Source organism: Budorcas taxicolor, chromosome 19 (assembly GCF_023091745.1).
Source record: "Budorcas taxicolor isolate Tak-1 chromosome 19, Takin1.1, whole genome shotgun sequence".
In the NCBI taxonomy this organism is placed as follows: domain Eukaryota; kingdom Metazoa; phylum Chordata; class Mammalia; order Artiodactyla; family Bovidae; genus Budorcas; species Budorcas taxicolor.
The window spans coordinates 36493451-36519678 of NC_068928.1; the positions used below are offsets into that span (position 1 = coordinate 36493451).

At 51.0% G+C, this 26228-nt stretch overlaps 1 protein-coding gene across 7 annotated transcripts; it reads left to right on the forward strand.

Annotated features, from left to right (window-relative positions):
* Window positions 1-14290: 14290 nt before the first annotated feature.
* Window positions 14291-25834, forward strand: TAC4 (tachykinin precursor 4). Of its 7 annotated transcripts, none has more exons than XM_052658728.1 (5): window positions 14291-14430; window positions 21616-21746; window positions 23603-23632; window positions 24292-24342; window positions 25538-25834. In XM_052658728.1, the coding sequence occupies exons 1-5, from the start codon at window positions 14314-14316 to the stop codon at window positions 25560-25562; spliced, it is 354 nt and encodes a 117-aa protein (XP_052514688.1). In that variant the 5' UTR covers window positions 14291-14313; the 3' UTR covers window positions 25563-25834. The 7 variants fall into 7 exon arrangements, with proteins under 7 accessions (XP_052514688.1, XP_052514689.1, XP_052514692.1 ...); XM_052658729.1 differs by having other exon boundaries at window positions 25550-25834; XM_052658730.1 differs by having other exon boundaries at window positions 14294-14430; window positions 21653-21746.
* Window positions 25835-26228: the final 394 nt, after the last annotated feature.

Here is a 26228-nt window from a genome sequence, read left to right on the forward strand (position 1 = left end):
AGGGGGAAGGAACGGGAGGTCGGAGCTGCAGTCAACTGTGGGGGAGGGGTGCAAGAGCCAGGAATGAGAGGTTCAAAGTCATAGGGGTGCCGCCCCAGATGTAGGCCTGCCAGGCACATGCTGAGCGACAGAGAAGTAGGAATCCAGGGAGAAGGTGGCGCCACCCGCAGTGGGAGGTGGGCACCCCACTTCTCATCAGCCTGCACCTCTGCTCCCATCAAGATGTGGGGCAGGGGGGACACACGCACACACACACACACACACACACACACACACACACCCTCCAGGCGGGAGAGGCTTCCACGGTGAGGGCACCGCCCCTGGGCTCCGAGGTGTCGCTGTCGGTGCCAGCCGGGTGGGCTGGCATGAGGTGGGGAGAGGGCGGCGCGGGCAGCTAATCCCCCCAGCGTCTCCCAGACGCCCACAGAGACCAGGGTGAGCTCTTTGTCTGAGTGCAGAGACGACAGAGGGGCGGCGGGCAGGCGGGCAGGCTCCTCTTTCTCTCCCCTGCCTCCCGCCCCAGGGCAGGTAGAAGCCTGCCGTCTGTGGGGATGGTCGGAGGGAGTGAGGGTGAGAGGATTAGGAGGGAGACAGACGCTTATGACTTGCAGGGTTCCCTCCCTCCGGCCCAGAGGGCCTGTGGCTTTGGGGTAGGGGTCCCCAGAAGGGCAGTGGGCCGTGACCTGCAGTGGGAGCTGGACTCGTGTGCGGTGGGAAGCTGGCAGCCCTGCTACATTCACACACCCAGTCACACCCAGAATGACAACCTACACACATACGCGCGCGCGCGCACACACACACACACACACACACACACACACACACACACACACACAGCCTGAGTCCCAAACTCTGCATCCACACATGTGTTTACTCCCAGGCTCACTCGCACAGAGACCAACATCCAGGGGGATAATTACACAACCCCACAGGATCAAAGTTGGACAGTTTAAAACAGCCCTCATCTACCACCATACTCATAGGCTGCCCCCCAGAAACATCACGATGGGGTCACATGTTGTCCTAGTCACTTACAGCGGAGCAATGCCACAGCCACTGGTGTGTCATCTCACACCCAGGCACCACCAGATCCCAGCAACACAGTCACCCACACCACACAGGTCCCAGCCCACCAGCCCCTTCACACAGAGGGTGCCCACCGCCTAAAGCCTGTGGCACTGAGTCAAACACACGCACACCTTCCGCACACCCCAAACCCTTACCACCTAGCACCACTTGGCACCAAATAATTGCCTCTCTGTGTGCCTGTTTCTTTCTCTCTTACACAGATATACCTGCCCCCGCAACCCTCCACCTTCTCCAAAACATCAATGCCCAAACATGTCAGTCTCCTTAGAGAGAATGGAAAGGCCACCCCCTTCCTGTCCCTGCAATTCTGCCCCCTGAGCACCTCTCCTGATTAATTGTAAGAACAGGCCCCCAGACTCCCAGGCCCGGGTAACCCCATGCCACAAACACGCCAGGCCTTAGCTGGACCCAGGCTCACAGGAGCAGGCAGCATGTCTACCTCAGGCCAGCCCTCCAAGGCCTGTTGTTTTGTTGCTAAGTCGTGTCCAACTCTTTGCGACTCCATAGACCGTAGCCCACTTCTCTAGAGTCTGCAAACCTAGACACATCCTGAGCATGGCATTCAGAGCTGAGAGGCCCTGACTGGCACTCACACTGCCCCCGCCAGCCACAGGGATGCACAGGATCACATGTGCCCCTTCTCCTCCCTGACCCCGCTCCCTGCCTGAAGCCTGTCTGCCCTGCAGCCCAGGAGCCCAGCGTTGGCAAGCTGAGTCCCGCTGTGGCCAGCGCCTCCAAGGATGAAAGACCTCTGGCTCCTCCAGAAACCAGGGCTAAATATACCCCTCGCCAGCTTTCTTGTGCCTAACTGGAACCAGCTGGGCAAGACCCACCCTTCCGCCTGCAGGACAGGCCATGGGCCATCAGAGCAGGGACTGGTAGATCAGCAGGCCACTTCCTGGGAGTCAGGCCTGACAGAGCACTGGGATCCGAGGAAGTGGATGAAGCACCCTTTCCCAACCCCTATCCTTCCACAGGACACTCCCTGAGCCCAGCACACAAAGAATGGGCTCCTTTCGAGCCTCAGGTTTTCTATTTGTAAAATAAGGATAATTCATCACTGACCGCGTAGTGTTGTTGTACACAGTAAACGAATTCATACAGGTAAAGTGCTGGATCAGTGCCTGGTACACAGTAAGTGCCCAGTAAACTATTATACACACTCTGGGCACCCCTGTGGGATAGGCCCAGGGCTAACAGCCTCAAGTCGGCAGGGCTGCCGGGAGGGGGCAGAAGGATGGACCCTGCGGGGTGCGGGGGGCAGATCAGTGAGGGGCCCCGGGAGGGGTCAGATGAGCCAAGGACACGCCCCCACTGGGCCCTGCCTCAGGTCTGGCCACGTCCCCACTTCCCTCCCCCTGCCAGAACTCCGCCCCGGGCTGTGGTCTGTGCTGTGGCTGCAGCTCCCACGCCACGGCCCAGTTTAGCGGCTCCAGCCCGCGGCCCCAGGACAGCCCACTCTCTGGCCCAGTCCAGAGGCCTGAAATAGGAAGGAAGAAGGGCCTAAAAATAGCCCTAATTACAGAGGGGCCCAACGGGGTGGGGGGCGGCGGCTCCTCTCTGGCTCCTGGGCACTGCCACAGCCGGCCCAGGATCCTGCTCCGGCCCTGGGGAAGGGACCCCACCCTGGGCCTCCTGTCCCCAGCCCACAATAGGCCTCCCAGTGGGACAGGGGGGTGAGGGGTGTGGTGGGGGGATGGGCCAGTAGGGAAGTTGAGCCCAAGTTAGGGACAGTGTCGTCCCCTCCCCTGACTCCAGGGCTGTGAGAGCCCACCCCCGCTGCTCCTCATTCAGGAGGATTACCCCGCAGCTGCCACAAAGGGTGCTGCCTTCACTCAGCCTAACTTTCCCTAGTCCTGAGCCCTGCCTCCTCCAGGAGGCTTGCCTTGAATACCCTCACCTGGCCCTGGCTCTATACCAGGAGAGGCTCCCAGAAAGCTGCACCTATGTGTCCCCCTTTCGATTGGCCCAGGGGCAAGGTTGCGATTCCACCATCCTGGGGGCTCCCAGAAGGCAGGGAGGGGCTGCCTCTTCTGCTTTTCAGCCTTACTAGAAGCAACAGAGCATGAACATACATAGAGAGGCCAAAGGGAAAAGAAGAAACCGGTTAAAGATGCCTAAATTCTGAGAAGACCCAGAGACTAAAATAATAGCGGGCACTTCCCTGGTGAAATTCTGTGTCAGGTTTGAAAGAGATACCAAAGAGAGTGCTCAAGGGCCCTACCTGCTTTGCTGCCCCCTGCCCAACTGCTGTCAGCCCAGGAACCCCGAGGTTTGGGAACCTGCAAAACTGAGGTCCAAGCTCCCTTGCATTTGCCGTCTCACCCTGGGTGACTGACTTCATTCCTTTGGGCTTCATTCTCTTTGCGTGTACAGTGCACACTACCCAGGAGCTCACGGGTTTGAGGTGGAAACCCTGTGATGTGTGTGAATACCCTTTGTGAGATAGAGGTTACCCTAAGGGGCATTAGAGCCTCTCCAAGGAGCTCGTGGCCCCTACCCTGGCCCTGCCCATATTTTGCCGCATCTGTTTTCCTCCCTGTTTAAAGTCTCAGGGAGATGCTGGGCAGGGTGTGGATGTTGTGAAGGGTTACGGGTGGTTAATCACCCTGGGCTAGGGGCATGGAACGGGTGTACCCTCATCTAGGATGGGACACACGGTACGCTGGTGCCATCTGGTGGCTATGGATAGCAATGCTAGTTACTGGGCTGAGAGAAGAGGAAGGACAGGAAAGCAGAAAAGTGGGTGTAAAAGGAAAGGAAGGAGACAGAGACGGGCACCCAGGAGAGAGGGGAGGAGGGAGTGAGCTGGAAAGAGGGAGGCAAGCCAGGGCCCACAGCAGAAGGGGGATGCCCAGGACTGGGCCCGTCGGATGCTGCCACAGGCCCGGGCAGCCCAGACCAGCAGCCCAGGAAGACCTGCAGCCTCTGAGAGGCTCCCAGAGGCCATGCGCTCCAGCCCCAGCATGAGTTTGTGCCATGAGGCCTGACGGTCAGGAGGCTGAGATCCAGCAGGTCAAACCAGGTGTTATTCCACAGGGACCCCCAGTTCTAAGGCCACCCCCATGGGCCTTCAGCTGTTGGCCCCCAGCACCAGTGATGGAGTGAAATGGTCCCTAGAAAAGGTTGGCCACAGCTCCCCCGAGGACACGTGTGAAGGTAAACATGCTTCTGTACATGTCGCCCACATGTAAGAGCCCAGCACACACCCTACAGGCCCCGTGGATGCCCGTGACACGCACCTGTGTTACGCAGATGGCTTGGGCCGGGTGGAGTGCTTGGAGGCCCCCACCTCACCCTCTTCCCTGCTTCCTCTCAGGGGCGGGAGGCAGAGGGCAAACTTGTTTACCACTTCTGCTCTGGGCAGTGGTGATGAGCTCAGACTGGCCCATTGCCCTCCACGGGCAGGGCCAGGCCTGAGTCATGGGGGTCAGATGACTGCAGAGGCTAAATGGGTCCCATCCTGCAGCCCCCAGGAGCTGCTGGCAACCCCGCCCTTTCGCTGATGGTGGGCCATCCTTCCAAAGCAATCAGGATGGGGTGAGGAGGGGGATTTCCAGGCTCAGGCCCCAACCAGCCCCTCCCCAGACCAGAGGACAACAGGGCAGATGACCCCCTCGATCTATGCCCAGCCAGGCCTGGTCCCCTGAACACCCATCCAGGAGCAGCACCTCCCTCTGGGACATCCTGGTTCAGACCAACGCCCTCCCAGAATGCCAGCACTCCTTCAGTCATGTGCAAGGCCCCAAACACGTCTCAGAAGTAAATGGAATGATGCAAAAATGGTTGTGCTGGAGATTATGATACTTCTCCCTGAGTCTCAGTCTGCCACACTCTGAAATGAGAAGAGGGATCAAGGTCGTCCAGGGGCATTTCCCAACTGACACCTGCCTTGGCCTGCAGTATGTCTTTGGGGGGCTGCAGCTGATGGAAGCTGAGAGAAAGTCCTCAGGTCTGGCCCCCCCACAGACCTGCAGGCCTTAGGATTATCTGCCAACAGGAAGACCACAGATTAATCCCCCTTGACAGCAGCGTAACCAAGGTCAGTTCCAGGTACCCACCTTCATGATGTATTTTTGCCTTGTAAAATACTTTCTAGTACTGCGGGTATTTTATTTCCATTGAAAATAAATTCCTAATGATTTTTAACACCTCTATTTTTTGGAGTTCCACCAAAACTAGTTTCCATGAGATCCCTCCCAAAGATCCCAGCTCACAGGAGGTGCTCTCCACTATAGACCCAAAACATTTCCCCAGGGGCACAGGTGGTCTTCCACTGCTGCTGGGATTAACCTCACCTCCCCAAGGACCACTAACCCCCTTAGTCAAGACCAGAGTCCTTTATTCTTGGTGCCCCTCACCTGCCAGCTCTCCACGCAACCCTCCACTGGTGTGGCACAGACAAGGACACAAAGCCAGGTTCCATCCAGGTCATGTCACTAGACTCACCAGGTGGCCTCAGAAAGGCCAGTCCCTCATCATGGGTATTACTGGCCCCACCAGTACAAAGAAGCAATTGGAAAAGATGACCCCAGAGGTCTCTCTGAACCCTGAACTCTAGGGTTTTATAATTCACTGACAGAGGCATCTCTTTTTATTACAAAACTGAATGAGAACTAAGGAAAGAATAAGTGTGAAGGCTCCCTGCCCCCCAGCCCCCAGCTGGCACGGACTCTTTCCCATTGCTCCTTTGGCACTGCCCACTTCCTCCTGGCCACCCTCTGGCTTCACTGATCCTCATACTCCACCCACCGCCACCCTGCCCCCGGCGACCTCCTGCTTCAACTGCTTCAAGCCCTGACAGTGTACTGGCCCTCCCCCATCCGCTCCTCTGATCTCCAACCCTGGCAGCCCCTCTCCCCATCTTGGCACAGCATCTTTCAGCCTGCTGTCTGCCAAGCCTGGGCATCGCCCACTCTCCATGCCTAGGCACCAGAGTTTGGCTTTTGCCTCCCTGAGCCTTCAAGCCTCAACACTATCCTCGCCCACCCGCCCCCCTGGGTGCCAGAGACTTGCTGACTCCTGCCAAAGTCAGCATGGTCATCCCCCTGCCTCAGGGCCAAACTACGGCTCCAACAGCACTGACCGGTCCAGCCACTGTCACCCCTTGGGTCCTCAGATGAATCCCTCCCAGGGTGATGACTCCATTTACTCTTTGGTAAGAAACAAGGACAGCTTCACTGTAGCAGCAAGAGCAAAGACTGTCAGCACCCCTCACGGGTCCCAGGGCAGCAGCGTCCAGACCACAGGAAGTCCCCAGGTGGACCACTGGCTGGCGATGGGCCTTTAGGACCCTCTTGTCACGACTCTTAACAGGAAGCTGAGAGCAGACCCTGTGCCTGTGGGCTCAAAACACGGGTGGGAGCTCGCCTACCCTGGATCGGCCCGATTTCTGCCCCCAACTCTGTCATTGTGTCTTTCTCCACATTTCCAGCCTGGACAGGAAAGGCGTTTGGGGGAGAATGGATCCATGTATATGTATGGCTGAGTCCCTTCACTGCTCACCTGAAACTATCACAACATCGTTAACTGGCTACACCCCAACACAAAATAAAAAGTTCCAAAGGAAAAAAAAAAACTTCCTCCACTTTTCATACTGTTAACCTTTCCTTTTTTCAACTTTGTTTTCCCCTTTTTTCTTATAATCGCTCTTTTTTTTCCAAAATGCTTCAATTATATCAGGCACATAAAAATGTATAGATAATGTTACAGCAAACGTCAGTGCTCTCTACCTAGGTTGGTTTTGGGGGACTGCTTTGTTTTTTGGTCACATGGCTGTGGGATCCTCGTTTCCTGACCAGGGACTAAACCCAGGCCCTCCGGCAGTAAGAGCATGGAGTCCTAAGCACTGGACTGCCAGGGAATTCCCTCACTACCTAGTTTAAGAGAGGAATCATTACAAAGAAAATTGAAGCCACTTGTGTTCCCTCCTCCTCCTCCCCATGTATATGTTACTACATGTGTATGTCCATTTATATATGGATATATGTTTTTCATGCTTTTAAATTCTATGTAGATGGACCCATAGTCTAGGTATCCGGATATAACTTGGTTTTTTAGCCCAACACGTTGATATACACACTCTAATTTATTCATTTTTACTGCTGTGTAGTATTCTACTGCCACAATGGACTTACCTATTTTCCTGATAATGGACATTTAGATTATTTCTCACCTTGTTTTAAATTGTAAAGGTAATAAGTGCACATATTCTCACTGTAAAATATTCAAATCATATAGGGTACTGAATAAATAATGGAAACCTCCCTTTACCTACTTCTCCATCTCAAAATTTACCACCATGACCACCTATGTGTATTCTGCCAGCCCTTTTTCTAGGCATTAACATATGCATGTTTGAGGTGAGGAGGATTTGGGAACCCATGAAGGGAAAAAAAACACAACCCCACATAACTCCTTTGTTCTAAAACCTTCAGTGACTCCAGTGTCTGCTGGATAAAAGCCACACTCCCCAGTCTGGCATTCAGGGCCTCATCTCTTGGTTCCCCAGTCCCCAGGCAGCCTGTACAGGGTCTCACTGAACCAGCATTCCTCTGAGAGCCCACATGTTCCAGACCTCGGTCAGAGAGAGCAGGACAGGGGTCAGTCCTGAGTCTCCTGCCCCACCTGCACTAGCCAAGTTAGCCCACTCATGGGTGCCACTTCCACTTCTGAGAGGCTGGCTCCAGTGTCCTCCCTGACTTGAGAAACAAACTGTTCTGCAGACAGTGGGGTCTGGAGGCTCCACTTGGTAGACAAAGGATGGTGCCTTATAATTATATTTTCACTTAGCAGTTCACTTCTCTGCCACACTCGCTAACTAAGATCCAGGAAGAAAATGCCAATTGGATTCATGAGCTTTGCCTCTCCCACTAATGGGGTCAGGCTCTGGTGGCCTTTATTGCACAGAGGCTCCGGGAGATGCAAACACACAGGCGAGACTTCACCACCACTTATGAGGCAAGGGCTGCGCAGAACCCACATTCCCTAATGTGGGGGATCGACATACCTCCCTCAGCGTCCAAGCCTGAAGCTTCTGAACACTGACTTTAAGGCCGGGCACACTGAACCTTGTCGGAGAGACCTGGCCACAGGGAGTTCCTAGTCTGAGAGAAACCCAGTTCCTGTCCTTAGGAAACTCTTGATCTGATGACAAAGTATCAGGGAATGCCGAAAAGTACTTTCTTTAATCTGGCTTTCCTGTAAAATAGGGGTGAGTGTTGTTGTTTAACTATAGTATTACTGGCAATCATAACAGCTACCATTTACTAAGCCCTACACTGTGCCTGACGCTGCATGAAGTTCTTTTATGCGCTATCTCATTTAACATCTCAACAACTTTTTGAAGTAAGTATAGTATTATTCCTATGTTATGGTGAAGGTCAGAAAGGTTAGGTGTCTGAGTTAACACACTGTTAAGTGATGGGGTCAGAATTCAAACCCGGAGTCATCTTCTTAGACACTACACTTTGTTTCTACTCTTTTTTTTTTCCTAATAAAAGTGTTTTTTCTTTAATTAATTTGCTTCTCTTGACTTCTATCCTTCTTGTGGATAAACACTGCACCCCCCGCCAGCCACTGTGCACATTTGTCTTTCCTCATAGAATCTAATTGCGAAAATGATGTGGGTAGGTGGGGGCCAGGGACCTGGGGAGAAAGGTGATGGAGAAGGAAGGGAGATGGAGTGAGAAGTCCCAGGGCCATAGGCCTGGGCCAAGAAGCACCTTTGGTGGTGGGCGAGGGGTCTGATGAAAAGGGCAAGAACAGGGACTGTTTTCAATCACTCTCAGGACTCAAGAACTTCTGGTACTGGGCCACCTATACTTTCAGGCCCTCTCAGAAATCCTTGGGATATCATTGACAAGCTACAAACGCTGAAGGCAAGGCAGACTTGGGCCAAATTGTCTGCCATGCCTACACAACTTGTGGGCACAGAGGGGTATGGCTTCATTTGCTCCATCTATAATCCACGTGTAGAGACCCTCTTTTCCAAACCCAAAGTCTTCTGTCTAGGTCAAGTGTCTGCAGTGTGCGTGCCTGCGGTCAGCTGCTCAGTTGTGTCCAACTCTCTCCGGCCCCATGGACTATAGCCCGCCAGGCTCTTCCATCCACAGAATTTTCCAGGCAAGAATACTGGAGTGGGTTGCCATTTCCTACTCCAGGGGACCTTCCCGATCCAGGGATGGAACCTCGTCTCCTGCATCTCCTGCACCGGTAGGCGGATTCTGAAGTGCACCCATACTGTAACCACACTGTAAATACGGGTAAAGAGGGCCCAGGATTCTTATTCTCTCCCCCAGATACCACTGCCATGGCACTTTCCACAGTTAAAAATGTTACAATGCTTGCTGTTTTTTCAGCTGTGTTGTGGGGCAACTCCCACGTTGTAAGGTCTCATCAAATCCAGAATCAATGAATGAATGCATTAATGTAATCTCAAAGATTCGCAGTGAAACGAAGCCATTGCCGCTGAAAGGGTCCAAGCACAGGGTGCCAAGATTATTGCCCCAATTCCACACACTGGGCTACTTGTACCAGGAACCACCCTGCCCCCTCCATTGGAACGACTGCGCTGCGGATCCCAAGGAGGCTCGGCTCCTCTGGCGGCCCAGCCTCCCTTCCTCCTCGCGTCTTTCTATCCAAGGGGCAGGCCGTGAGTCTAGGACCCAGCTCTGGCCCCTTCCGGATCCGCCAACGCCAAGTTCAAGAAACGCGCGCGCGGAGGTGGGGTGGGCGAGTGGATTGGGCTTCAGAAGGAGCCTCCACATGGGGGCGCTGGAAGGGCGCGGGAGAGACTGAAGCAGGGTCTCTGTGGCGTCCTCTGGGCTGGGGAACCCAGAGAGCCAGCGCCCCCGGTCCCCTTCCCGCTCCGGCCCGCCCCGCCCCTGCCCCGGCTTGCGTTTGCGTTCTCAGCCGCAGGGAGAGAGGCCGATCGGGCTCCGGGCTCCGCGGCTTCACAGCTGGACGGCCTCGCCCGAGGCACCCAGCCTCCCCGAGCCGGCCGGTAAAGTGGGGCCAGTCTTTCCACCTCCTTTGGACGCAGTCGGCGCTCAGGAAACGTCAGCTTCCTGCCCGCATCCCGCCCTCGGCTCGTGTTTCCCTCTTCCTAGCTGTCCTCCCTCCTGCGTCCTTTCTCCTCTCGGCTCCGCAATCTTAGCCAAACCGCAGCCTTTAACAACCGTGCGCGCCCACCCGGCGCCCGGGCAGCCTCGCCGCGGCCGCGACTCACCTCGCGGCCCGCCCGCCCCCGGCGCCGCCCCCGCCCCAGCCCCGCGCTCGGCCAGCTCCAGAGGCCTCGGCCCGGCTCAGCAGCGGCTCCCCAACCCCCGGCCGGGCCGCGAGGATCGGGCGAGGAGGGACCCGCAGGCCAGGGAAGTGCCCGGGTGGCCGAGGGCACCGGGCGGGGCGGCGGGCTCCGCAGCCGGTCTGAGAGCGCCAGCCTGACCGCAGCGCGAAGGCAAAGCTGCAAATAGCCGCGGTTTCCAGCCGGTGCCCGGCCTCCCTCCCAGCCTTCCGGACCTTCGGGATTTTCTCTCCCTTCTTCCTGCCGCCCTCTCCTCTGCCCCGTGACCCCTGCCCCCTCCCCGCTATGCCCCCACCACACCCTGTCAAACTGGGGCCAGGAGACTAGCGCTAAGGTCCAGGGTTCCAGAGGGAGAATAATAACAAAACTTGATAGGACTAATTGAACACATACTCTGCGCCAGTCACTGTGCTGAGCTCTTTAAGGGGGGGCATTCATAAAGCCTTTACCACCACCAGATGAGGGTTGGCTCCAATCTGCAGATGGAGAAACTGAAGCTCAGAGAGGGTCCTTGGGTCCTAAGGTCACTGGGTTTCAACCTGCAGAATGGGAAGCCATCTCCCCCGTCTAGAGGTGAACGTTGTTAACTCTGCCTCCAGCCATGGGCTGCTTGCTCTTGTGGGAAAGTGGGAAGCAGCTGCCCAGGGACCTGGGATGCTAGTCAGCCAGTAATTCTCAGTGTAACCTAGACCAAGCCCAACCTGCTGGCTTGTGAAATCCAGCGTCAGTTTCCATGTCTGTAAAATGAAGGGGCCATTCATCTCTGTAAGGAAAAACTTGTTAACAAAAGTGGAGAACCAAAGTGGATTGTAAGTTATTAAATGCCCTGCCTGTGGGAAAGTTAGCTGGGGGCTGTGTAGATGCAGACCCACAAACTAGGGTTGACTAGGTCAGAAGGGGCTGAGCTGGGGAACCTGCATTTTAGCAAATGCAGGGATTCTGAAGCCTTCAGGGTTTTGAGGGGGTTGTTTTCATTTTAGCTGCTCTGCCTCTTCACTGTGGTGCCTGGACTCTTGCTATACGCTGGCGTCTCTGGTCATGGCACTCAGGCTTTTCTTGTTGCGGAGCATGGGCTCTAGAGAGCAGATTCAGTAGTCGTGGCGCGGGCTTAGTTGCCCCAAAGCACGTGGGATCTTAGTTGCTTGACCAGGGATCAAACCTGTGTCCCCTGCATTGGAAGTAGGCTTCTCAACCACTGGACTACCAAGGAAGTCCCTAAACTATCAGGTTGGGATTCACCAAGAAGATTCCTGAAAAGGAGCGAAAGTAGCGTGTCCTTGCCCAAACCTCCACCCTTGACCTTATAACATCTCTGCCTTCACTGGCCTGGACGTGGAGTGACTGCATGTTTCTTAAGGACCCACGGTGTGCCAAGCACACATATATCACAGCCCCCCTGTCAGAGCGCTCATAGCATAATCGAACAGCCTGGCAGGGCTGTCCTCAGCCCAGCTAACACTGTGGGAGAAATGGAGCCAGACACCTTCGTGCAGGGGGTGAAGCTTCATGCCAGGCTGTACGCACAATGAGAGAGCGAGGGCCAGGTTCTGCCTGCACTCCCCCGGTCAGCAGCCTCCTCAGCGCAGGACACAACCTGCACAGCCTCTGACCATGTCCTGTGCAGAGCTGCAAGAGATATGAGTGGGAGACATAGGGAAAGCCTAGGGAAGGGGCCAGTGAATTCTTGCTGGAGTCAGGAAAGATAAAAACTCTACTGGGGGTGAACATGAAGCCGACCTTTAACAAGTGGGAGTTTACCACGTGGAAAAGGAAGTCCAGGCAGAGAAACAGCTAAGGACAGTGTGTAGGAGAGGGGAATCTTGTCCTGTATGGGAGCAGGTGGGGAAGCTGTCTGCGGGCAGGAAATGGGCAGACTGAGGGCATGGAGCACAGCCTTCTCTCCCCCCTACCTTCTTGCTGGCACAAGGAAACTGAATGCAGCTTATCTGCCAACCAGAGTTCTCCATTCCTAGAGGCTGTGAGATGCTGTTGGGCAGGGACGGTGCCTTATTCATCTTCTGTTGCCCAGTGCCTCACCCAGCGTCCATAATAGTTAATGGGTATTAAATATTTACCATCATGCACCGTGCTAAGAGCTCCACATGCATTATCTAATTTCATCCTCAAACAACTTTGGAAATACGTGCTATTAATAATCTCATTTTACTGATGAGGATTCTAAGTAACATGCCTAAGGTCACACAGCTATTTAGTGAAGGCCCTGGGGATGGAATTCACAGCTCTCCAACCACAGGGCCCTTGTTCTATATCTGTTGGACTAAGTGGAGAAGGGCCCTGAATTCCATGCTAGGGAGCTTGAACTTTACACCATGGGCAACGGGGAGACACTGGAAGGTTGTAAATAGGGAGAGATGGGTCAGGTTAGGGCTTTGAAAAGACCACTTTGACAGCAGTGGGAAGATATTTTAGAGTTGATGACATTTGAGCAGGAGGCCATTTTTCTGGCAAATCCCAATTCCTCCCTGTAATTTTTTAAAGTCTTGCCTTATCTCTTAGAGCAAGACTTATATGCAGAGTACATCATGGGAAATGCCGGACTGGATGAAGCACAAGCTGGAATGAAGATTGCAGGGAGAAATATCAATAACCTCAGATATGCAGATAACACCACCCTTATGGCAGAAAGCAAAGAGGCACTGAAGAGCCTCTTGATGAAAGTGAAAGAGGAGAATGAAAAGGCTGGCTTAAAACTCAACATTCAGAAAACAAAGATCATGGCATCGGGTCCCATCACTTCATGGCAAATAGATAGGGAAACACTGGAAACAGTGACAGATTTTATTTTCTTGGGCTCCAATATCACTGCAGATGGTGACTGCAGCCATGAAATTAAAAGATGCTTGCTCCTTGGAAGAAAAGCTATGACAAACTTAGCCAGCATATTAAAAAGCAGAGGCATTATTTTGCTGACAAAGGTCTGTCTAGTCAAAGCTATGGTTTTTCCAGTAGTCATGTATGGATGTGAGAGTTGGACTACAAAGAAAGCTGAGTGCCAAAGAATTGATCCTTTTGAACTGTGGTGTTGGAGAAGACTCTTGAAAATCCCTTGGACAGCAAGGAGACCAAATCAGTGAATCCTAAAGGAAATCAGTCCTGAATATTCATTGGAAGGACTGATGCTGAAGCTGAAGCTCCAATACTTTGACCACTTGATGTGAAGAACTGACTCACTGGAAAAGACCCTGATGCTGGGAAAGATTGAAGGCAGGAGGAGAAGGGGACGACAGAGGATGAGATGGTTGGATGCCATCACCGACTTGATGGACATGAGTTTGAGCAGGCTCTGGAAGTTGGTGATGGACAGGGAAGCCTATTGTGCTGCAGTCACAAAGTCTCAGAGTCATATAGGACTGAGCAACTGAACTAAGCTGATCTCTTCGGGCAAGACCCGGCGGGGAATGCCAAGGAAGGGGTGCAGTGACAGGAAAGGGACACTAGTGGTAGAACACTAGGTTCTGGGGAGAGGCCTCTCCTACAGGGGAAGGAAGAAACCAGGCAGCTCCCCCTCTCCGTTTCCAAGATGCCAAGTCCCCCTGGGGGCTTCTAGTCAGGAAGCCAAAAGCACTAGGCCCTACACACTGCCCCATTGTGCACCTGCCTCCTGGGGGAACGCAGCCAAAGGTAAGGTGGTGTTGCAACAAAGCTCAGCTGCTGGGGGCAGCAGTGGAGGAGGCCTGGTCCCTTCTCTGGGCAGCTCATGATATCACTGGCTTTTCCAGCAAGTGGGGTGGGGAGTTACAGGAAATGGCCTGGGGCATCAGATAAGCTGAAGCAAGAGGCTGAATAGCTGGAAGGACGGAACAGGTGGAGCTTCCCCCACCTGCTAAGAGGAGCCAGAGAGAGGACCAAGCCTGCTTGAGGCAGTCTTTGGGCTGAGAGGGGTCCGCTAGGGTCCCAAGATGCTGCTCTGCATCACCTTGCTTTTCCTCCTGGGGCTGTCTGCATGCACTGTGGCAGGTGACAAGAAACTGGCAGTCGATGCTGAAGTAGGCTCCTGGGTGGCTATGACCCTGGAGGTAGGTACCTTTGGGGAGAGCAGGGCATGGTAGCAAGACAGCAGGTTGTACACTACACGGTAGGGTGCCTGCCTCCCATTTCTGGGCAGGTTCGAGGCTGTTGCCCCTGGCCTGATAGATCTCCAAAGAGATGCAAGCATATTTTGTTGTTGTTCAGTAGCTCAGTCCTGTCTGACTCTCTACGACCCCAGGGACTGCAGTATGTCAGGTTTCCCCGTCTTTCACCATCTCCCAGAGCTTGCTCAAACTCATGTCCATCAAGTCGGTGATGGCATCCAACCATCTCATCCTCTGTCGTCCCCTTCTCCTCCTGCCTTCAATCTTTCCCAGCATCAGGGTCTTTTCCAGTGAGTCAGTTCTTCACATCAAGTGGTCAAAGTATTGGAGCTTCAGCTTCAGCATCAGTCCTTCCGATGAATATTCAGGACTGATTTCCTTTAGGATTCACTGATTTGGTCTCCTTGCTGTCCAAGGGATTTTCAAGAGTCTTCTCCAACACCACAGTTCAAAAGGATCAATTCTTTGGCACTCAGCTTTCTTTGTAGTCCAACTCTCACATCCATACATGACTACTGGAAAAACCATAGCTTTGACTAGACAGACCTTTGTCAGCAAAATAATGCCTCTGCTTTTTAATATGCTGGCTAAGTTTGTCATAGCTTTTCTTCCAAGGAGCAAGCATCTTTTAATTTCATGGCTGCAGTCACCATCTGCAGTGATATTGGAGCCCAAGAAAATAAAATCTGTCACTGTTTCCAGTGTTTCCCTATCTATTTGCCATGAAGTGATGGGACCCGATGCCATGATCTTTGTTTTCTGAATGTTGAGTTTTAAGCCAGCCTTTTCATTCTCCTCTTTCACTTTCATCAAGAGGCTCTTCAGTGCCTCTTTGCTTTCTGCCATAAGGGTGGTGTTATCTGCATATCTGAGGTTATTGATATTTCTCCCTGCAATCTTCATTCCAGCTTGTGCTTCATCCAGTCCGGCATTTCCCATGATGTACTCTGCATATAAGTTAAGTAAGCAGGGTGACAATATGCAGCCTTGATGTACTCCTTTCCCAATTTGGAACCAGTCTATTGTTCCATGTCCGGTTCTAACTGTTGCTTCTTTTTTTTAATCTTTAAAAAAATTTTATTGAAGTATAGTTGATTTACAATGCTGTATTAATTTCTTCTGTACAGCAAAGTGACTCAGTGATACATATATATATATAGATATATTGTTTTTCACGTTCTTTTTCCATTTTCACATTCTTTTGTCACAGGATATTGAATATAGTCCCTGGACATATACAGTAGGACCTTGTTGTTTATCCATCCTATATGTAATAGCTTGCCTCTGCTAATCCAGAACTCGCATGCCTTCCCTCTCCTGCCCTCCTCCACCACTGGCAACAAGTCGCTTCTGTCTGTGAGTCTGTTTCTGTTCCATAGATATGTTGATTTGTACCATATTTTAGATTCCACGTATAAGTGATATCATATGGTATTGTATCTTTTTTTCTAGCCTGTGCCTTTGCATTTCTTCATGTGCCCCCAGGAAGCATGATTTTCTATGATTTGATTGTAGTTTTTTCAACAGCTGAATGGTAACAGTACTCACCAGGTGGATGAGCACCTATAAGCGTTATCTTTATCTCAGTATGGAGATAGGGCTGATTGTCCCCTAGAGCTGACAGTATTAACTCTCCCTGAATCAGTTATAGCGGAGACTAGTTTATTAGGAATGATAGCAGGAATGGAGAAACAAGGAATGCTCCTTGTTTTCCAAGTTCCTTTTAAATAAATAATTCTTAGGAGTTAGAGAAATCCCCATGGCAAAGAATTAAAGAGATCTATTTTCCGTACCTTTAGCTTTATCTGTGTAGAATAGTTTGCATAAAACCCTTCTTTGTTAATCATTTCAGCAATGTCTCAACCATAGTATAAAGCAGCTTGAGAAAGAAAACAGTTCATTGTTATGTCACCATGAGGCCAGACTGGCAGGGGCTGAATTCTGACTCTCTGCCTTCTGACTGTAGCTAAGTGACCATGAAAAAAGTTATTAAACATTAAACCTCTTTGGACTCCCATTTCCTCATCTGTAAAATGGAGATATTAATAATACCTACTTAATTGGGTGGTTTGAGGATTCAGTTCAGTTCCGTTCATTTCAGTTGCTCAGTCTTGTCCGACTCTTTGCGACCCCATGAATCGCAACACGCCAGGCCTCCCTGTCCATCACCATCTCCTGGAGTTGACTCAGACTCACGTCCATCGAGTCCGTGATGCCATCCAGCCATCTCATCCTCGGTCGTCCCCTTCTTCTCCTGCCCCCAATCCCTCCCAGCATCAGAGTCTTTTCCAATGAGTCAACTCTTCGTATGAGGTGGCCAAAGTACTGGAGCTTCAGCTTTAGCATCATTCCTTCCAAAGAAATCCCAGGGTTCATCTCCTTCAGAATGGACTGGTTGGATCTCCTTGCAGTCCAAGGGACTCTCAAGAGTCTTCTACAACACCACAGTTCAAAAGCATCAATTCTTCGGCGCTCAGCCTTCTTCACAGTCCAACTCTCACATCCATACATGACCAAAGGAAAAACCATAGCCTTGACTAGACGCACCTTAGTCGGCAAAGTAATGTCTCTGCTTTTGAATATACTATCTAGATTGGTCATAACTTTTCTTCCTAGTAAGTGTCTTTTAATTTCATGGCTGCAGTCACCATCTGCAGTGATTCTGGAGCCCCAAAAAATAAAGTCTGACACTGTTTCCACTGTTTCCCCATCTATTTCCCATGAAGTGATGGGACCAGATGCCATGATCTTCGTTTTCTGAATGTTGAGCTTTAAGCCAACTTTTTCGCTCTCCTCTTTCACTTTCATCAAGAGGCCTTTTAGTTCCTCTTCACTTTCTGCCATAAGGGTGGTGTCATCTGCATATCTGAGGTTATTGATATTTCTCCCGGCAATCTTGATTCCAGCCTGTGTTTCTTCCAACCCAGCGTTTCTCATGATGTACTCCGAGGTCAGGGGCAGCGGCCTAGAGTGCCAGGCTGCGTCGGCGCAGAAACAGCTGAGAGGAGCTACCCTGCATCCGAGGTCAGTGGCGGCTGGGAGGAGACACCCCGCGTCCAAGGTCAGGGGCAGCCGGGAGAAACCACCTCACGCCCGAGGCCAGGGGCAGTGACCTGGAGGAGCCACCCCGAGCCCGAGGCCAGGGGTGGCAGCTGGGAGAAGCAACCCAAGGAGTGGTTTGAGGATTACATTAGATAAAACATGTAGAGTACTTACAGCAGTCCTTAGCCCAAGTAAGTGCTTAGTAAATATGATGCTATGCTATGCTAAGCTAAGTCTCTTCGATCGTGTCTGACTCTGTGCGCCCCCATAGACGGCAGCCCACCAGGCTCCGCCATCCCTGGGATTCTCTAGGCAAGAACACTGGAGTGGGTTGCCATTTCCTTCTCCATTACTGTTGCTTCTTGACCTGTATACAGGTTTCTCAGGAGGCAGATAAGGTGGTCTGGTAGTCCCATCTCTTTAAGAGTTTTCCAGTTTGTTGTGATCCACACGGTCAAAGGTTTTAGCATAGTCAATAAAGCAGAAGTAGATGCTTTTCTGGAATCCTCTTGTTTTTTTCTATGATCCAGTGGAGGTTGGCGATTTGATCTCTGGTTCCTCTGCCTTTTCTAAATCCAGCTTAAACATCTGGAAGTTCTCGGTTCACATACTGTTGAAGCCTAACTTGGAGAATTTTGAGCATTATTTTGCTAGCATGTGAAATGAACGTAATTGTGCAGTAATTTGAACATTCTTTGGAACTGTCTTTCTTGGGATTGGAACGAAAACTTTTTCCAGTCCTATGGCGACTGCTGAGTTTTTCCAAATTTTCTGGCATATTGAGTGCAGCACTTTCACAGCATCATCTTTTAGGATTTAAAATAGCTCAGCTGGAATTCCATCACCTCCATTAGCTTTGTTCATAGTGATGCTTCCTAAGACCCACTTGACTTCGCATTGCAGGATGTCTGGCTCTAGGTGAGTGATCATACCATCATGGTTACCGGGTCATTAAGATTTCTTTTGTATAGTTCTTTTGTTTATTCTTACCACCTCTTCCTAATATCTTCTTCTTCTGTTAGGTCCGTACCGTTTCTGTCATTTATTTTGTCCATCTTTGTGTGAAATGTTCCCTTGGTATCTCTAATTTTCTTGAAAAGATGTCTAGCCTTTCCCATTCTATTGTTTTTGTCTATTTGCATTGATTACTTAAGGCTTTTTTCTCTCTCCTTGCTATTCTCTGGTCTCTGCATTCAGATGGATTTATCTTTCCTTTTCTCCTTTGCCCTTTGCTTCTTTTCTCGGCTATTTGTAAGGCCTCCTCAGACAACTGTTTTCCCTTTTTTTTTTTGCATTTCTTTTTCTTGGGGATGGTTTTGATCACCGCCTCCTATACAATGTGAGCCTCCGTTCATAGTTCTTCAGTCACTCTATCAGATCTAATCCCTTGAATATATTTGTCACTTCACCTGTATAACTGTAAGGGATTTGATTTATCTCATACCTGAATGGCCTAGTGATATATGGAATTAACAGTATGTATGTTCATGCTTCATTTAACACACTTATTTAACATACACATGTTCCTGATACTGTCCTAAATGCCTCATAAATATTAACCCATTTAGTCCTCATATCCACCTTGTGGGAAAGGCACCATTTCTATCCCCATATCACAGATAGGGAAACTGAAGCATAGAAAGGTCAAGCAGTTCGTCCAATATTACACAGCGCCAAAAGCACAACTGTACATCTTGCCCAATGTCTTATTCTGCGTATCTGTGCCTCGGAGGACACTGTCCAGCACATCCTTTCAAGGGAGTCAACTTGGAGTGGGGTCATTGTTTTGTCTCACGTGTAGAAACTTATTCCCTGACAAGTAATGGTTTGATTGCCAGCCTCTCCTTCTAAGCTGACCTGAGTGCTGTCACTGGGAAGAAATCTCACAGCTAGAGACAGCGTCTGTCAGAGAGACAGAGATCCTGGCCTCGGTGGTTCCCATCAGACAGGGGGACAAGGCCAGTGGTCTAGAGACACACAGGCTCAGAGGGTCCCGTCAGACAGGGGGATGAGGCCAGTGGACTAGGGACACACTGGCAAAGTGCTCAGGGAAAGCCTCCAGGAGGGCAGACGGGACAGGGCTCAGCCTGCTCCCCCTAGTCCGGGGACGGTGAGGACACTGGGGCTGCAGGACGAGCCATCAAGTAACAGCCATGCCTGGTGGCTTTCCTTCTGGTGGGCTTCCTTCCTGGTTTGTCTGAATGTGGAAGTGTGTGCCTTTGAGAAGACAGCAGGCTTAGGAAATGAAGGTTCAAGTCTCAGCTTCTCCACTGACTCTGTGTGACCTGGGGACATCAGTTTCCTCACTTGTTAAACAGGAGAGGGGGAAGAAGATGGCTCCCAAGGTTTTTTTTCCAGCTCTGACATGGAGTCTGTGCCCATCAAAGGACATGGCCCAGGCTCTGGGAAGCTGTGTAATAGGGACCACTCTACACAGTTATGTGGGAAACATCGATTTCAACCAGTGCCTCGTGGGGCTTTCCATGCTGCAGCTGCATCCGATGCTTCTTGGCTCACTCTCGTTTAACATCCTTCTACTTCCTAAGACACAGAATTTGGGATATAGGAACCACCTCATCTGAATGAGGAATGATGCCTCTGTTAGGGATGATCTGATTTTCTCCCTTGCTCTCAGGACTCCTGGTTAGCCCTGGAGCTGCGGATTTGAGTTAAAGTGGTAAGAAGGGCTTCTGGTCAGGGCAAGAGTCCTTCCTGAGTAAAAGACGCCTCCCAACAGGCCCCAAAAACCTAATGGGTGGGAGAAAAAAAAAAAAAAATTCTGTCCAGCTTGCATTTGAAGACTGCCTTTTACCAAGGCAAAGTGCTTTTCATAAGCTTTTCAGAAATGGGTCCAAATCTCCAAAGACACTTTTCCGGTTCCTGGCCAGGCTAGATGACTCCAGCCTGAGACAGCTGCCCCAGCCATTGATGTCCTGGAGAAGAGACAGACTGTAAGTGACTGAATTAGTCCAAAGCTTAGAAAACAATCCACTCCTGATCCCAAAAGTTGGGATAAGCTGGGAGAGCTGAGGGGGTTTCCACTTCACCCCAGCCAGGTCCCTGCTTATCCCTGAAGCTTCAGGGCTGCCCCTGGGGAAACTGGGAATGGAAGAGCCCGTGACCCAACCCCAGCTGCCAGCCTCCAGCCTCCAGGCAGGCAGCTTGTATTACTCTAGGGCTCTGGTCACCTGTCTCACCCTTCCTATCTTCTTCCCTGTTCCCAGACTGTCAGAGAAAGGGCCTTCCATTCACCATCCTGTATCCCATACATGCTGAGCTCCTGTGTGCACCAGGCACTGGGGATACAAAGACATGAAGATGGTAGAATGACTGTCACCCACTATCAGTTTCTCCACTAGCAAGCATCTCTCAGTCTCAGCAGAGCCAAGCGGGCCCTTCATCAGAGGCTCCAGGAAAAGCCAGGGAAGGAGAGGCCTTTGGCCAAGGTCACAACGGTTAGAGGAGAAACGAGAACTTAAAACTATAGTCCTTGGTCCAGAACTTTTACCCCACCAGCTCAAGGATGAAAATGTCTTTGCCTGAGGGAGTGGCCTCCACCCCAGGCCCCAGGCCACAGGCCCTGAGAGGCCCAGGTTAAACCCAGGACAATGAGGGGAGTGCCAGAGGAAGACGGAAGGGCAGCAGTCTAGAGTCAGACTGAGTTTGGATTCTGACTCTACCACTTCCTGTATGACCTTGGACAAGTCACCTAATCTCCGCAAACCTGTGTCCCCATCTGTAGATGGATATTTCACATGGTGGTTGTGAAGCATAAATGAGATTATGCCTGGAGTGTCTGAGCCTTTGAGTTAGATGACCTGGGTTCGAGTCTGGCTTCGTCTCACATCCTGACTGGTAATCACTCTGAGCCTTAGTTTCCATCTGTAAAATGGAGACCCAAGTAGTACTTTATGTGGTTTTGGTAAGGATTGAGTTAATATATGAAAGTGCTTAAGAATACTTTAACTTTAGCCATTTATTACTGCTGTTTACTATTATTTGCAGTATTGTATAAAATGTGAGATCAATGCCAGCACAGAGCACAGGTTATTGAGATTGTTATTGTTCTGACCGTCTTGTTGTCAGCCTCCCCTCAACTCTAAGGAACTCTCTGCTTCTTCAGGAAGATGTCATCCCCAGCATCCTGCTTCAGCTCCGGGACATGAAGAAGGGGAAAGCAAGCCAGTTCTTTGGGCTAATGGGGAAGCAGGTAGGAGGTGAGTGACAGATGTGGGCGGATGCCCAGGGAGGAAGGCTTCTTGGTGGGTTCTGTTAGCCCAAACAGAGGCCCTAACTTAAAGCCCAGGACTCAGCATCCCTTACTCCAGTCCAGTAGTGGTCACTCACGCCATGGAATGGGACACAGTGCCCATATCAAGTGTTATCCAGTGTTCATTATGCCAGGCAACAGGTACAAACCACTCCAGCATCTGGGGAGTGCAGTGACCCTAAGGGTGGGGACAAATATTTTGCACCCTGCTGGTATCCTTCCTTCAGTGTTGTGGAGGTCTATGGAGAGAGGTGGTAGAACTTGAAATCTGCCTCTGATGTGAGTAAAGCCAAAGGCTAAGCTTTCTGTGAGATTCTGTTTGGTTCAAGTAGAATTATTAAAATGACTCTCTGTTCCCTGAGGGCACTCTCGATGTGAAATCTGTATCCTGGGAGGACAAAGAGAAAAAAAGTCTGAACAGAGAGCAGTTTTCTTATTGACAACTAAATTTTTAAAAGTGGTTTTGGTGAGGATATGAAAAAACTGGCACTTACATACACTTTAATACACTGTCCATTTGGAGGACATGTTGGCAATATCCATCAAAGTTGGCAACATGCATACCTTCTGACTCGTAGGTTCGCTTCAGGAAATCCATCAAATAGAAATGCTATTGCTACAAAAGCCCTGAGGTATTTGTGCCAAGTAGCAAGAATGTGAAAATAACCTAAAAACTATCAATGGGGGGGGGGGGATAATAAAAATATATTAGACACATCCATGGCCTTTTTTTTTTTTGGCTGTGCTGAGTCTTGGTTTCAGCACTTGGACTAGTTGTAGCATGGGCCTAGATAGTTACCCTGTACCATGTGGGATCTTAGTTCCCCAACCAGGGATCGACCCTGAGTCCCCTGGATTGGAAGGTGAATTCTTAACCACTGGACCACCAGGGAAGTCTGGCACCTCCATAGCCTTTGTGGCCACTGAAATGGATGAGGCAGATCTGTGGAAAGATAGAGAAAGATTTCCAAGATATTGGCTAAGTGGAAAAAGCAAGTTATGTAACAATACATAAGATAGGAGCCTACATGTTTAAAAAAATCACTGCATACTTACACACACACACATATGAAAGCACAGGGAGAGTTCCAGAAGGATAAATATCAAACTGTCACCAGTGTTTTCCATCTAGAATAAGAAGTGAGGGTGAGGGAACCAGTGTTTTCCATCTAGAATAAGAAGTGAGGGTGAGGGAGAGCAAAAGTTAGGGGACTTTTACTGCACTAACCTCTACCTTACCATTTCATAGTGGGCATTTATTCAGAAACTGCTTTTGTAACTTTTTTAAAAAATACATTTAAAAATGGAGAAAATCTTCCTGCTACATGCACCATAAGAGAAAAGAGAAAATTAACCTGTGACCAAACTTTGGCCTCAGTTTCTTCTACGAAATGAGTTTTGGACTGGGCCATTTCAGAGGTCTCTTTCAAATCCAGAAACCCAGGAAGCAGGAGGTGGGGGTATATGGGAAATATTCACTGAACATTGTGCTCACTTGTGATTAAATCTCGTAATATCCCCTTTATCACCAGCAGGGAAACTAAGGTTCACATAGGCTAAATACTTTCCCAAGAATGCCTGACTAGCACCAGGCAAGGACTCCACAGTACACACACTTCCCACTACCCTAAACTGCCTCCTACCCAGAGTGTACCTTGTGTGGCTGTTACACCAGGACAACAGAGGGTGACCAGAGTCCCCGAAGACCCACCAAAGGCATGGATCCCAAAGAACCATGAGCTGTTTCACCTCACTGGGCCCCCAGGGAAGCAGTGCAACCCTCATTTCTTCTCTTTCCCCCAGGAAGACCTCCCATCCAGTCAGAGGCAACAGGCAAGTGTCCACACCTTCCCCCCACATGCTCCCTGGAGAAGACTGAGTTATCAGGGAGGTGGGGGGGATGCTCTGGCCAGGGTGCACAGGAAGGCATTGTTGAGGGTGGGGCCAGAGTGGTTTGCCTGCATGCTAGGCTTCCTGGTTGTTTCCTTGGAGAGGTGGTCTGTGTGCGCCTAGGGAGCAGCTGCAAAGATGAGGAGATGGCAATGAATCCAGCTCTGCCAAAGGTTTACCGTGGGTCTAAAGCCTAGAGTTGAAGAAACCATCAATCCAGAAGGACCTTAAAACTGAAAACCCCAACTCTGTCTTCATGGCCTGGGCATGGCACCCTCCTTGGCATACTGCCCTGCACTGTTCTGCTGGGTCACATGGCTGGTGTCCTCAGAGTAAAAGCCACCCCATGGGCAGGTAAAAGTCTGCCATCTCCTCTGTCCCCAGTTTCTATTAGAGGCGCTCATGAGGTATTTGTGGAAGGAAGGGCAGAAGGGAGGGAAAATGGAAGAGAAAGAGGAAGGGATCAATGAATGAAGAACCTCAGTTCCTAGAGAAATTATTCTATTCATGAGTCCCCAGTTCTGGCCCTGTCTTTCATGGTTCCCAAGACAGTCTTCCTCTGCTTCACTTTCTCTTTTTCTTCTCTGTCTCTTCATCACCAGGGTATCAGCGAGAACCACTGGTCCAGGGGCAAGGAGGAGCAACTACAGAAGGTAGGTGATAGCTTCTCCACCAGCACACACAGGCACATTCTGCTCCCCACTCTCAGGGCCAGCCGAAGCCACAGAGAATGGTGTGTGGTTCTCCAGGCCCTGGAACATTCCCCTTATTCCCTAATTGTTAGAGTCTTAGGTATTTTGTCTTCAACAACCTAAATAAAGGGAATATCACTCTGGGAGGGGTTATCAGCTGATGCCTTCTGGCCTGGGCCATAACCACAAAGGCGTTCAAGGGGATGCTCAATAAATAAACAAGAAGGTAAGTGAATCAGTAGATAAGTGACTCAAAGTGAAGTCGCTTAGTCGTGTCCGACTCTTTGCAACCCGCGGACTGTAGCCCACCAAGTTCCTCTGTCCATGGGATTCTCCAGGCAAGGATACTGGAGTGGGTTGCCATTTCCTTCGCCAGGGGGATCTTCCTGACCCAGGGATCGAACCCAGGTCTCCCACATTGCAGGCAGATGCTTTAACCTCTGCACCACCAGTTCAGTGACTGGAGAAAGATTCAGAGCTCAAGCTAGAAAGCTCAAGAAAAGGCATGGGGTGACATAGCTGAGCAGAGACACCAAGCTTGTCTGCTTCCTTAATCCTGACTCCCCCCAGAGCTGCAGACCTGTGGGCTTCCCTCTCTAGCTTCCTTGATAGAACACCTGCGCCTTCCAACAGAGGCTCTTGGGAATCAAGGTGGGAAAGTTCTCTATATTCCCCCAAGAGTTTGAGCCATTTCATTCGAAGGGCCATGGAAGTCAACCCAGTGCCAACATGGAAATGCACGTCCCTCCATGCAAAGCGTTGGCAGGAACCTTAGAAATGATCATTCTTCAGGGATGGAAACAATTTGCCCAGTCACACAGTGAACTGTTAACAGAGCCAGGACTAAACACTGTCTCCTGCTCCCTAGTCCGGGCACTTCATGGGGCTCTCAGAGGGCCATTGGAATTTTAAGTGCGGGATTACCACTCCCTTTCTTTAGAGAGGATTAGTGAGGGTTGGCTCATCCACTCTCTAGAGGCATTTGTGATTGAAAAACGGAAGCTCTGCCAGATTAACCTGGAATTTGATTGCCGTAAGTAACTACAGCCGGAGAAACCTGAATTGGGCAAATGGAGGGCCTTGAGTGGATGACCAGGGAAGGCCTCCAAGGGTGGAGGCGGCAGACAAGGCTCCCCTAACCACTGCTTATGTGCAGCACTCTTCCCAGGCAAAGAGGATGAGAACCATGGGTCAGAGTGAGAGCCCCCACCCCACGCCTCCCAGAGGACGAAACCCCTCTCCTTACCTGGACGTGGCAGCCAACCAGCCGACCAGGCCAGCCCTCTGCTCCATGTCTTCTGTGCTCATCATGCATTCCTCCCACCACGCTGAACTCGCTGGGCTCCTCCCAGGACTCTCGTTCTCAAGCAGCGGTCGTGCGTAAATGCACTGTCACCTCTGTAAGCTAGCTAATGACCCCACACACTCTTGGACCTCACTGCATAGCAGGATGAGTCCCACTGAGACCTTCCTACCCTGGTTTCCCCAAATCCTGTGCCCATAACACAGCAAGGGTTCAATAAACCAATGAAAAGCAGATGATTTCGTCTCTGGTGCAGGGCAGCGGACAGGGATGGCCTGGGCTCAACGCCCTGCCCAAGGGCCTGGCATGTCAGCAGCCAGGAGACCTCTTCCAGAGTTGTAAAGGGAAATACTAAATAGCCCTGGTCCTCACCTGAGGTGAGAAAGCAGGCTTGGGACACAGGTAGCCCTTGCCCACCCACCATCACAACCTCAAGGACCCAAATCCATGTGTCCTTGGACTTGGAGAATCGGGGCCCAGGTCGTTCATTAATTCTCGTGTATAAGGTGGCCCCTCAACTGACCACTCTGTTTTGGGGTCAGAG